The 13,506-nt window shown below is 45.5% G+C and overlaps 1 protein-coding gene across 3 annotated transcripts in view; it reads left to right on the forward strand.

Annotated features, from left to right (window-relative positions):
* Positions 1–2,493: 2,493 nt before the first annotated feature.
* The window catches only part of ARHGEF12 (Rho guanine nucleotide exchange factor 12), an 81,188-nt gene continuing 70,175 nt past the window's right edge, over positions 2,494–13,506 (forward strand). The window contains exons 1-2 of one of the 3 annotated variants that reach the window (XM_044439439.1): positions 2,495–3,003; positions 3,106–3,445. In XM_044439439.1, the coding sequence (XP_044295374.1) occupies positions 3,414–3,445 (32 nt within the window). In that variant the 5' untranslated portion in view covers positions 2,495–3,003; positions 3,106–3,413. Of the gene's footprint in view, positions 3,446–13,506 lie in introns of all 3 variants that reach the window. The other 2 variants (XM_044439440.1, XM_044439441.1) reach the window with 2 other exon arrangements.

Consider the following 13,506-nt stretch of genomic DNA (forward strand, 5'->3'; position numbering starts at 1 on the left):
TTAAGATGGCTAAAATGAAAGAGAGCAAAGGGCTGGGGAATGGGCATTAAAATGACAAATGCAGTTCAATGTAAGCAACTCTAAGGAGATGCAGATTGGGACACATTTTTTCTCTGGCGGACGACCACGAGGGTAAAGGCAGCTGCGACTCCCCAGAGAGGGGATTTTGGTGTTGTGGTGGGAAGTTGGAGGAGGATGCCAGCATAGGATGTGCCTACCATGAAATAATTGTTAGGGAATCAAAGATGACATTTCCAGCATCATGCTTCCCTTATGCAAACCTGTGATGCAAACACCCTTTTCCTTAGTTCTAGTCACTATCCCTGCAGCAGGAGAAGCGCAGGAATAATTGGGGTGCCTGATCGAGGGGCTGGAGTGACAGCCCTATGCGAAAAAGTACAACGTGGCATTTTAGTTGAAAGAATGTGAAGAAGCAGGAAAGGGAGCATTCAGAATGGCGCAAAGAAGCGGATACAGTAGCAGATTCTTTTTTTTAACCCAGTCTCTCAAAGTATCCAGAGTCATCTAGGAGATTCAGGAAACAAATCTTTACACAGTAGCAAAATCAGACTAGGAAGCTTGCTCCTACAATATGTAGCAACAGCTGCAAAGTATCATTGTATTCGCGTTATTTTTCTTCCTGCGAGGAGCTCGCTTGGTCCTCCTGGTCCCACACGGAAAGCACAACAGCCCTATGAGTAGGTCAGACAAAGACGATCGCTGATGGCCTTCCTAAAGCGAACTTCAAAGGCCAGGTCCGGGCTTGAATGCTGGTCCCTCGGCGGCGGCGTTCTTACCACGCGGCCTCAGTAGCCCTCTTGCTACACTGATGCTTAATTTGGCAACATTTGTGTCTGCGTTTATTGACTGAGGTTTTGACTTCTTAAAGATCCCGAGCGTGGCAATACTATATTTGTTACCATGAGTCTCACTGATAACAAAAACAAATAGTTTTAAAGGCTGTCTGCCTGTCTGAAAGCATTTACAGGGGAAGAAACGAAAGCATGCCTCTGAGCCCATGCAGAGTCTCGTTCCCGAAAGGTCGACACCCAGAAGGAAGTTTCATGGGGAAGGAGTGCTTCTAGCTTGCACCACGTGTGTGTCAAAGATTTCTCTCCCCCTCCCATGTAATCTGACGGAATTTTGCAGGGTGAGGGAACTGCGAAAAGGAATAGAAACTGCCCTGGTTGTGCAGTTTTAAGGTTCCACCTATTTACTCAGCACACAATCCTATGCTTGTTTCAGCAGGAAAAAAAGTTGTACAGCTGTGAGCATTCCCCAGGGGTCGCCAGGAGTGGGGGTGCTTTCCTGCCTACATAGGACTAGGCTTGCACCCCGAGTTAATATGGATGCAATCCTATGCCAGTGCGGACGGGAAAAAAATAAACAGCACAGGATTGCACGCAGAGTAACTAAAAACATCGTCGGGTGGCGGCTTTTGTTTGCTGTTTGCACAGACACAGCATCACGCCTTTGTTCACTTACGGTACGGCTTAAATTGCATGCGCGCGCGGGAATCCTAAGAAGGGGCGCTGCGCGCACGGACGGGATCGCCGCCCCCCCGCCCTGGCCTGGAAGGGACTCTTTCCCCGCGGCGGAGGCGCGCGAAGGGAGTCTCTCCCAGCACCGTGAGGCGTCCCAGCGGAGGGATCCGCGTCCGAGCGGGATGCGAGGCGAGGAGTGACGCGCATTCCTGAAGCGGAGAGAAAGGAGGGATGCAGGAGCGGGGGGAGGGAAAGTAGTCCCGGGGCCGCCGGAAGTGGCCGAGCCGAGCCGAGCGCGGCCGAGCCGAGCCGAGCCGAGCGGGGCCTGCCCGAGGGAAGCCGGCGGGGACCGTTGGCCGGAGGAGAAGCGCCGGGGTCGCGGCGGCGGCGGCGGCGGGACGGGCCAGCTCGGTCCCGAGGGGCGAGGAGGAGGAGGAGGAGCGGCGGCGGCGGCGGCGGCCCGGGGGAAGCGCAGCCGCTCGGCGTCCTCTGGCCTCCCCGTCCGGCGGCGGCGGCGGCGGCGGCGGCGGGAAGGAGCCGCCGAGCCCGCAGCAGCCTCGCCTTTTGTGGCCGCCCCTTCCCGGCCGCGGGGGCGCCGCGGGCCAGGGCGGCGGAGCGACTCCGCGGGGCCCCGGAGCGGGCCTGACGCGCCGCCCGCGCTCCTGCCTCTGCGCGACGGACGGCCTCGGCGGAGCCCTGTCAGCAGCAGCAGCAGCAGCAGCAGGAGGAGGAGGAGGATGAAGATGAAGCCCGCCGAGGCCTAGCGAGCGATCGAGCGAGTGGGGCCAGACTCGGAGGGCCCCGCGTGGCGCAGCGGTCCTCCCCGCGGGCCCCTCCGCTTCGCACGCCCCCGACGCGCGGCCCGAGCGAGGGCGCAGGATGGCCCCTGCCCTGCCCGGGCGCTCCCAGGCGCGCCCCCTGAGCGCGCCGCCGCCGCCGCAGCCCCGCATCTAGTACCGGGGTTTCCCACCCTCCCCTTCCCACCCGGCGGGGAAGGTGCTGAGCATCCTCTTTCCTGCCCGGAAAGGGGGACCCTTGCTTCCCCAAGGCGATTTGCGCGCGCGCGTGCCCCCCACTGGGGCTCCTTGCCCCCTCCTAAAAGAGTAAGGCGTGCAAAACGGGACATTACCCCCCCCCCCCATCACAGCACACTTCCCGGCAGTCCAAGAGAGACCAGCCAAAAAGTCTGCCTGCCTTCAGTCCCAGCGAGGCCGTAGAAAAGTGGGGGGCAGTTGCAAATTGGGGTTAGCGGGGGAAGCCCATGTAAGCCCATAGGAGCAGGAGGCCTTCCTTAGATCCTCGCAGGTGGGGGCCCGCTTTGAAAGGTGAGGGGTTGACTCCAGAGAGGTGTAGTGTAGCTTTCCTATCATCCCATGGGGTAGAGAAGGTGGGAAGAGACCAGCGGCCCCCTTTGCCTCTTCTCTTCTTTCTTTGGATGAGAATTGTTACACCTTTCACCTGCTTCTCGGCTTGGAGTACCTTAGAGAAGAATTCCGGAGCTGTGAAGATTGGACCTGAGGTTCGTGAATAACCTGAAGCAAATGCACCCGTGGCTGGCTGGCTGCTGACGGTTATCATCTTGACCAAGCCCCCCCTGAAACTGAGGTGTGTGTTTCTTCAGAACTGAGGCAGCAGCAAGATTTTCAGCGGATTGAATCATGAATCTGAAGGCCTTTCCCCTTCTTCCTTGGAGGATTTTGGTCAGAAAGAGCGCTCCGTGGGTTTTCCTGAGTGTGCTCTGATATGGATCCTTTGGATGATTGTGAAGAACTGTGTTGCTGATCTTTTAAACTGAACCTCTGTGTACCTCTTGTTGGAGTAAAGCTGGATCCCGAACTTGGGTGTGTGTGTACGGGAAATTGACAATAACATACTCTAATTAGTATGATGCAGATTGGCTAAAAGGTCAACTCCTTGCCAAGGGCTCCAATGAGTAGCACACAGTCCACAATCACGGACAGGTCAGTATGAAGCATTTCGGTGCATCCTCCACTCCAGTTGGATGATTTGGAATTTGGTTGGATTTAAGTTTAAACCTTGTGACAGTGTGAAGGGCGCTAAGGTTGACGGCCTTGAATAATGAGGTTGGAATGTACTTTGGGAATTGGCAGGTCCACATTTGATCTGCTGATGATCGAACCATCTGGGTCAGGTTCAAAAAATGCTTTAGCCTCATATGGTTTTAAAGGCCACAAGTGTGTCAGTCCAGATGTGCATTCTGGCATTCTATTAGGATGGTAGGAATGCCTGTTGGATGTATGTCTTGACCTCAGCAGAGTTTTGGGCTTTGCGGAAGATTACTTGGTCTTACGGTGCAAACATCTGGGGGTAAGAGTTGTGCTGGGTGAAGTTGCAACACATTGCTCATAAGACAACATGTTTCCTCAATGGCATGGGGGTATTCTTCAGTCTCATAGGTTCTGGCACTCGCAGTATTTTCTGTATTGGAGTGGGTGGACTTATGCTTCGTTCTGGATGTGTGTTCCTGTGGGAAGCATCTGCCTGTGTAGTTTTATGATTTTATTTATTTTTCGATTTATATCCTGGCTTTTTCCTACAAAGTGTTCAAGGCAGCTTACCTCTCCTTCTCCATCTTATCCTCTGTGAGGTAGGTTGGGCTGCGAGTCTGTGACTGGCCCAAAGTCACCCAGTGGGCTCCATGGCTGAGCGGGGACTAGAACCCAGATCGCCTGAGTCCCAGTCCCATGCTCTTAACCACTACACCACACTGGCTCTCACACCATAGTTGTGGTTGCGATGTGCCCATATTTCTTGCCTTGTGTTTGGGCCCCATTGCATGGCTAGCCCACCCAGCAATTTCTGGCCTAATGCTTCAGTCTCCAAGCCTGGCGTTGTGCCCGCCATCTGCAGGGGTGTGCATCTTCCATCACTGGGCTGCTGGGGGTTGGAAACCGAAGCATCTTCAGGGCCAAAAGTTGCTCACCTCTGTCAGGGTGGAGGCGCAGTAGTGCGGCTGTCCTAAGGACTGGGGCCTTGTGGTTCAGATAACAGGTGCCACGCGCTTTTATTCTTAAAGCTGGATTCCTCTTCACCCTGTGGAAAATTAAAAATAAGGAAAAGCTGAAGGGCTGCCACAGCTTCAGACTTGAAGATTCCCTGGATCACCGTGAAGAGAAAGTCGCATTAGCTGGTTTTCTTTGGCATGTGTCTGTTTCTCTTTCTAATAGTGACCATGAGGGTTTGCCTGGCGACTTGCTTACACCCAAGAGCTTAGGTGTTACAAGAAATAAGGCAAAGTTTGTTGCAGATATTTGGCCTTGTGATCGCTGCAGCAGGCCTGGAGTTTATTTTGCAGATGACTCATCTTCGTTCTTTGGTTGTCAGAGAGATAATTTTCCAGATTACAGAGTTGGCTACAAAACAGGCTGAATGTGGTACTTTGTTGCACTTATAAAACTGTGAGTTTTTTTTTTTTTTTACGTATCAGTTTAAATGAGAAGTGGGCATATATATTCTATTAGCATAAAAAAGGGGGTTTCTGCGTGCTTACTGGTTTCAGTCTCCTCAGAGCAATAGTGTGAAATGATTTTTTTTTGGGGGGGGGGTTGCTTCTACTGCAGCACATACACCAAAAACTCTTAGTTTTCTATGTAACCATTTTGGGGGATTACGTTTACAGCACTAAGGTATATGTGTTTGTTTCACTAGCTCAGTGGAAGAAATGTTTGTTGTTTATGTTACATAATAAAACAAGCTTTATACAGCTAGCAGTTCATCTGTCTGAACTATAAAATAAAACAGGTACGCAGCGCTAGTGCAGCTGGTCGGTTGCTGAAACAAGGTATGAGCTCGACGCTTCCTTTAGCAACCTGCCCCTTGATTATTTTTATTTCTCTTGCACCTGAGTGTTCGTGAGATAGGATGGAGAAAACTTGCCCAGGTGTGATAAGAACGGCAGCTAGTATGATGGAAAGTGTGCCCTGTTTTTGGCATTTTGCTTGACCTCTGCCCTAGGGCAGGAGTGGGCAAGCTTCTTTGGCCCTTGAACACGATTTGATATACTTTCGTGGGTACCACCATTACGTGGTTGCCATGGGAAGTGCAAATTATAAGTAACCATCCCGAATGACTATGTACAAGGTGAAGAGAAGGTCTGACTCACAGCTTACTAAACAACTTCTTTGAGCCCACAGTTTTCAGCACAAGCAAAGAGCGTTCTCCCAGAAAGCAAACTTTCTCTGCTGCCCTCTGCCAGCTAGCTCATTTCTTCCATTCCTCATTTTCTTGCTACGACAAGATGTCGTGAGGGCTAAAAGTCTGGGTGGCTGTGACTGCCCCCAGTATCAGAGACATTATGCTTCTGTTTTAGAGTTGCTGGGGAACATGAGCAGGATGGTGCTGTTCCGCTCAGGCCTCCCCTGTGGGTTTCTCACAAGTAGTTGGTTAGCCACTGTGTGCCCAGATTTCTAGACCAGTTAGATGGTCTGCTAGATGAATCCAGCATGGCCGCTTCTATCTAACTAAATATTATTATTAGATTTATTTATTAGATTTGTAGTAGTGATGGAGGTTGGGTCCTCCTGCCAGAACAATAAATTACACAATTTCATTATATAATGAAATTGTATTGTATGAAAGAATTCTTCATTCTTCGCTCTTTATTAGATCAAGGCAGACATGGGTTTGTCTTCTGCTTTATTTACATAAGACAGGGTGAGTTGCAGATTCAAGTGGATACTCTGTGACAAGAACTGAAACTGCATTTTTTTTCGACTTGTAGCTTTTCTGAATGACTTTGTTTGTTTAGCAACTCTACATAAAGGTTTTTTTTCTGGAGCACTCTGGGTATATTAAACTACAACTTTCATAAGCCCCAGCCAGCACAATCAACCACTGTGTTGGCTGCAGGTGATGGGGGTTGTAGTCCAGTTAAAGCCAGAGGGCACTGGCTTAGGGGATTCTTGTACGGTTCTTGTTCAGGGGTCAAACTGGGGATAAGGAGCTGAGAGCTTTTTCAGAAATAGTGCCCTCTTTTTGAAGCTCTGTCCTAGGAACAGCTTTGTCATTCATTACATTCTGGAGAGTTGCTAAAATCTGCTCATTTCAGCAAAGGTTTGGAGGATTAAGCATCGGTTATTAAGTCAACCAGTGAATTAACATCCGCACATGTTTTCTTTATTGCATAGCTTTGACTATTCTCTTAAGTGCATTCTTGTTTTTTGGTGACTCTGCATGCTGAAGTCTTTTTAAACATATGGGACTGTATAGAAATAAAATAATAATTGCAGTTGTAACAACAGTAAACAGTTGTTCTTGCTGTGAGCTGCCCCGAGGCTTTGTTGCGAGGGGGGTGGCATAAAATGTTTTAAATAAATAAACATACAGCAGGAGAGCCAGTGTGGTGTTGGGGTGAGACCGGGGACCTGGGAGATCATGTAGCTACAGCCGTGTAGCTTAACTCACAGGGTTATGGTTCTGGGGTAAAAATGGAGTGGAGAACTATGTAAGACTGCTTGGGTCTTTTGCAAGAGCAAAAGTGTTGAGAGCCAGTGCGGTATAGTGTCTAGGAGCCAACCTTGGGCCAGTTGCAAATTCTCAACCTATCCCACCTCACAGGGCTGATGTTGTGGGGATAAGATTAAGAGCAGGAGGAGGAGTATTATGTAAACTGCTTGAAGTTTATTCTAAGAAAAAAGGCAGGATATAAATTCAATAAATATATGAATAAAAAGCAAACAGAGAAGCAATTTAATAGTAAATGAGAAGGGGAAAAACATTTGTGAGGATACATGAAAGTAAGAGGCTATGAAAAAGAGAATTGCCCCCCACTTTTAATTCTTCTTTCAATATACAGTTAAGACACTTGTAGATAAGACTTGGACCAGTCTGAAAGCTTTTCAGAATTGAATTATAGTTCATTCTCTGTTGCAATGGATATGCTATAAACTGAAATACGTCTCTGTTTTCTTGGTCTTGCTGGTGTCCTCTACCATTAGTGTTAATTGAGTTTCAACTGTCCTTTCCATGTTCTGCAATTTAAGTTTTCTTTGTTATTTATGATACAAGCATAAGCATATTTGGTAGAAAACAGTCCTTAGTCGTACATCTCAAAGGTATGAATTTCACCTCTCCATTAGCTTCTTTGTGAGCTGTTGCTGCTCAAGCACAACTCTGGATGACTTGTTCTTTTTAATCTTTTTCATTTTACTCAGCTTATTAAAAATGTGCCCTGTGCGTCAATCCTTTGTGTGCTCATCCCAAAATAACTTTCACTGAATGTAGTAGAGCTTCCTTCTGATAGTTGTGTAAAGAATTGCACTGTTAATGCTTTCTGGGTCCATTTGTGGCTTCTGCTGAGTTGACAGGATGACTTTACCATGTCATGGATTGCCACAGCCTCAGTAATGGCAATTGCATAGTGAAAGTACTTCTGTTTTGCAATTTGTGGCAGGCAACGTATGGATGAGCATAACAAGATAAAAGTCGTTCAGCTTATTATTCCCTGGAGAACAAGCCAGAACTTGGGTGGAAATACTTAAGATGATCAGGGCACTAGTATATTGCGTTGCTGCTGCTGCTTAGAAATGTCTGGTAGCACCTGCTTTTTATTGCAGAGGAGTTAGTGTGCATTTTCCTGCAATTTTGCTAGTTATTGTGCATATATTTCTGGTTGTGAAAGTACTGTAAAGAATAATGCTGCAAATATAGGAGCAAGTTAGTGGGGGGTGCCTTGGGGATTGGTATATATTTCCAGCATTTTCTTTCAAATGAATTTGTTGTGTGAAATAAATTTTTACAGCACCCAATGCTCTTGTTTCCATGACTGTGAAATAGAATTTACACAGTAACATCCAAGGAACATCTTCAGTTATGATTTCCCCAATTAGGAAATGGTAAATGGATTGAGATGGCATTCCTGTGAGCAATTCCTGTGAGCAATTTCCATTAAACTCAATGGGGCTTACCACTGAGAAGGTATGTATGGGACTGAGCTTCCTTTAACTTTCGAATGTATGCCTTTTCAGCAATTGTGTCACTGCTGCCAGCCTTGGGGGAGGGATTCCCAGTGTCCTGTGCCCCCCTTTGAAAGCGTCTAGGGACCGTGGAATTGTGGTGGTCGGGGCCACTTTCCAGACAAAGGTTTTGTTCTGGCGTTGCATGAGACATAACCAAAGAAGACACTTTTTCTGCAAGATAAGCTAGAAATGAAGCAATCAGCAACTGTGAGATATGAACATCGTGTACCAGCTGATATGAGCGTAACCTTATACTGTGCTTGTAGTAAATCTGGAAGGTTTGGTCATTGCTGTTGGTTAGAACTAGACAGTTATCTCCAGGCATTCAGTCTATTGCTAGTAGATACTGGATCTTGATTTTCTGGTTTTGAAGAAAACTCTGGATGCTCAGTTAATTACTTGGGTGGAGGCAGGATATTGCCAGCCAGATGTCTGTAATCCTTTAGTTGCAGTGAACTTATTTTGACATAAATTAGTGATGCGTACAGAAATGATTGGTTCAGAGCAGTAATGGATGTGGAGGCCATTCTATTCCATCTCAAACATCATGGACCTGACCAAATCCAGAAAGAAATGCATTAGGGTGTCCTCATATTTCAAACTGGCTAACAATCTGAAGAAGGAGAGCTGAGAGCTTGACCATGGCTGCCAAAACACTGGAGGGACAGGTTTTTTCCTGTCACCCTGTGTGACAGCTGCTTCATGAGTCTTCATAGCTTAATTCAAACCCATGGTGTTCTGTGCAAGATTATGTTTAAGTGTTACTGTTGCTAGAATTTTCTATAATCTATAACATCTTTGTGTAAATAAGGAAAGAAGTTGATGCTTGTCTAGGGTTGTGTTGATTTACTCTGGTTGGAACCAGAAGGGTTTCCAGCAATGGTCATTTGTGTGCTTATGAATCAGTTTAACTAATTTGGGAAACACTTCAGTAGCTGAGAGTGCCCTGGCCTACCCAGTCTCATTTCTGGTATACGGTCCTTCCTAAACCGAGACAGGCAGAATTGGGACCTACACAATCTACTTTGTGTTTTACTAGAATGTGAGATTCACTCAATGGATTAGAATTAAAAGATTCCAAGGACAAGAATTTGTTTTGAGCATCAGAACTGAATGGGGCTCTCGGTCCTTCCATACACAAATCCGCTGGTGATTATCCAAGCTTTCTTCATGTCCGTAGTATAGTTTGGCAAAGTGGGCAGTTTAATGTTGCTGTTGTTAAACAACCAGGAATTAGAAATCCTTGTTAATCTACTGGAAAGTACTTTGATCTACTAGTAGCATCAGTACTCATTGGTTTTCATTAAAAAGAACAATCCCACCCCCCACCCAGTGGTGCATTGTGGTAGACCTGGGAGAACTAACTTTAGATCATCTGTAAAGCTTACTTATTGATCTTCATCCAGTCACTCTTTCAGCTAAATCGTTGCTACTCTTATATTGAAATAATGGACTTGGAATAAGAAGTTGGAAGAGCTGAGGTACAGACTTTTAAAAAAATCTTCAAAATGTGAGAAGATTATAGTTTAATGTTATAGTTTAATGTTATAAGAGAAGGAATTAAATGTGAAGGAAGGCACAGTGTTTAAAATTTAAACATGGGAAGACCCAGTGTTTACTTATAGTATAGCATATACAAAGGTATAACAGAAGAGATTAGGTAAAGGAAGTAGACTGTCTGATCTTTAGATGTGGATTTTCTGTTTTGCTGTTTGCATCCCCAAGGAACATCTGGCAAGATCTAGCACTGTGTGAATAACATGCAGGAGTTTGCTGAGCCCTCTTGAACTTTACTCCCAAGACACACAACTCTGTCCTTAAGTAGTTGCTGCCATTGTTGCAGCCCCAAGCTATAATTGTTAAGTCATTAGTGCACTTTTAGCATTTCTTCTGATTCATTCTATAGCATACCTTATCCTGATAGCTGTGCAGAAGCACTGCACCGTCCTGCCATACCAATTTCTGGCCAGCATTTGTTTGAACCAGAAAGATAAACAGCTTTTCTTTCTTGGCAGACAGTTACACACTTCCCATCTTATTGTTTGATTTGACTTTATTTCCTGCAACTTTGTTAGGAAGAGCAACAACACATTCATAAGCAACTCAAAACAGCAAACCTGCATAAAAGTGCTACTTTTGCAATCTGTTATGTTTCCCTGCATGTACTTCATATTTTGTGTGATCTGATTTGCCTTGGTTGTCATTTTGCTGGGTGCCATTCTATGTTTGGGCGCTGGTGGCTAAACGCTTGGTGTCTCTGCTAGCAACACATTTGTCCTCTTGAGGCAGGATCGCAGCAGGGTATGCTGATTTGAGAGATGCACTTTAAGCCTCTAAACTTGTTTTAAACAGCTCAGTAGAAGGATGGCTTCTCCGTGATGATCTCACTGGAGGACGTGGTGTGGAGAACAAGGTGTGAGTGAGCAAGGGGGCCCTGAGTGTGGATAAAGAAGTGGCATGTGCAAACTGCCAGAGGGCGTACTGCATGGCTGCCTGCATGTACCCACATGAATGAGGTGTGCCTTTCCGAGGGCACAGCATTTAAAATAATTTATTCAGCTCTTTAACAGAATGTGTGTTATGAAGAATTCTGAGTTGTTTCAACAGTTTTTATTGCAGCCCTGTGCCTGGTCTGGCTGCATTGTTACTGTTTGTGCAGGAAACTAATCTCTAACTTTCTCTGTTCAGAGTCCTGGTTTGTCACGTCACGTGGCGGACTGTTTGGATGGCTTCCAATATTGAAAAATTAAAGCTGATGGTAGTCTGTGAGCAGTTTGGGCATGTTTTTGTGGAATTTAGAATGAGCCAATATTCTAGAAGGTGCTTGGAGGAAGTGCTCTTGAAATCTAGGGGGACAGAGAAGGGTCATTTGACCTTTGCAAGAGAACCAGATGTATTTTAGGACGGGAGGGAGTTGCACTTAGAAGACTGTATGTGAACTGGGAAAAAGTGCTTCCAAGTACATCCATGTGCCAGTTGTCAAAAGTAAAGCAAACAGTAGTTCCAAGGAAAGTATATGCCCCTTCATGCTCTGGTTGTTGCCTTTGGGGCCAGTTTTGTGATCCCCGTCCATAGAGAAATAGTATATCAGAAAGAAGGAATCTTCTTGTTTTTCTCCCTGAATTACTGCTGTGAGAAGAATGACCATAGCCCTCCATTTACTATAACGATTAATACACATTATCGCTTACTTTGGTCTGTGCAAGCAGAGTGGTATAATCTGTTTGAGTATTTTTATCTTGTCTTAGTCCAACTATGTTGGGTTTTGAAGGTGGGTTACTAAAGCTACCAGAAACTTGGAAAAGGATTGTTAGAGGTTTACAATCCCAATTGCTTTACAAGCATTGATCAGACAGTAAACAAGTTTACAGAGATTTTAAATACTCAAGGAATCAGGATTGCTTCAGCTGCAGGATAGTTAAGGCTTATCTGAGTATAATCAGTTACCAGAACAGTGCATTGAGAATAGAATAGTAAATTTAAGGATTGCACTGTAGAAGAAGCAAAAGTGGGCACTTTCATTTTGGAAGGTGGATTAGTGACATGGAACCAAAAATAACAAATTCACACAGTGAAGAAGGAAAACAACAACAACAAAGGCAACACATTTTAACAAAGGCCTGGAAGTAAATATGAACCTCCTCAAATCACATCACAAGTCACTGTAAATCCGATGACCTGCTCCTGCAGCTTGTTCCAAAAATCAAGACAATAGGTTGTGGTTTGCCTTGTGTCGTCTTGGTGGTTTCAAAAGCAGAAGTGGCTATTGTGGGCAGTGATCAGATCACAGTTGGTACCATGCTGTTGCTTCTGTTTCTGCTTCTGTTGCCTTACTGAGGAATGCATTATTTGTGACTTGGCAAGAAACATGTGTCATCCAGGATTGAATTGATACATTAAATTGGTTATCATCACTTATGTTGTTGGGCTTTCTTCTAGAGATGGGTATTCACACTGGGCCACTGAACTTCACAGCCCTGAATTGTCATTAGCATGATTTAGAGTAGAAATATGGGAAGCTGCCTTAGGAACATAGGGCGCTATTGCATTTATGTCCCCTTTGTGGGTTTCCCATGGTAGCCAGTTGGCCACTGTGTGAACAGAATGCTGGGTGGGATAGATTTTTGATCTGACAGAGACGTAGCCTTTATTTTCCTGTGTTGTTCTCACGTTGTTAATGGGGAAATGGTTCACTGTTCTAAAAGTTTTAGAAAAAGTTAAGCAAATGATATAAGGAAGATGTAATTTGTACCCTTTTGCTATATTGCACAGAGGAAAAATCACTCCCCCAGACTAATAAGTGCTGAATGGAAATACTTTCGCCTTTACAATAACCTGCAAGTAAGTTACTGATTATAAGAGCACCCCCAACACAAAACAACCCCCCCCCCCACACACACATGAAGTATAGGCCTTATTTGCCTCTAACAAACTATCAGAGGCAACTATTCTATATTGGGTGGAACTACTGCAGAAACTACCACAAGTTTACACTCTTCAATTTTATCACAGCTTTTATTCCCAAGGATCAAATGCATCTTAACTGCAGCAAGATTTGCCTTTGTGATCCTTCTTGGAAACCTTGCAGAAAAGTGGCAGTTTGGATCCAGCTTCAGATATAAATTTGGAAAAGTTAAATAGCTCACAGCTTTTTTTACTAGCCTGCCCACATTATCTATGTTAGCCATGTGTGACATGTCCGTACCTTGCTGAAACAAGTAAAAATCACGTTCAGTTTTTAGTTGTGGCTAATAAGTTCTTAGCACTTAGCTTGTATCTTGTATTCTTGTTTATTCAGTCAATAAGGAAATGTCTGTACTTGTTTTTTCTATAAAGTATTTTACCTTACCTGAAGTTCTGCATGTGTTTTGGAAAAATCAAGTAACTTGTATCTTCGTTTTTGTGGGCTGTAAGTTAGAAAAATAGAAGAGCTCCCAGCTGTGATGACTCAGAGCTCAGCCACTGAGTGTGAAAAGCTTTTTGGAGTTATCTGAAATCCTTTAACAGGCTGACATCTTTAACATTTGCGTGTTTTTCCTGATGTT

This window comes from Varanus komodoensis, unplaced genomic scaffold (assembly GCF_004798865.1).
Source record: "Varanus komodoensis strain SLA01 unplaced genomic scaffold, ASM479886v1 scaffold35, whole genome shotgun sequence".
Lineage (NCBI taxonomy): Eukaryota > Metazoa > Chordata > Lepidosauria > Squamata > Varanidae > Varanus > Varanus komodoensis.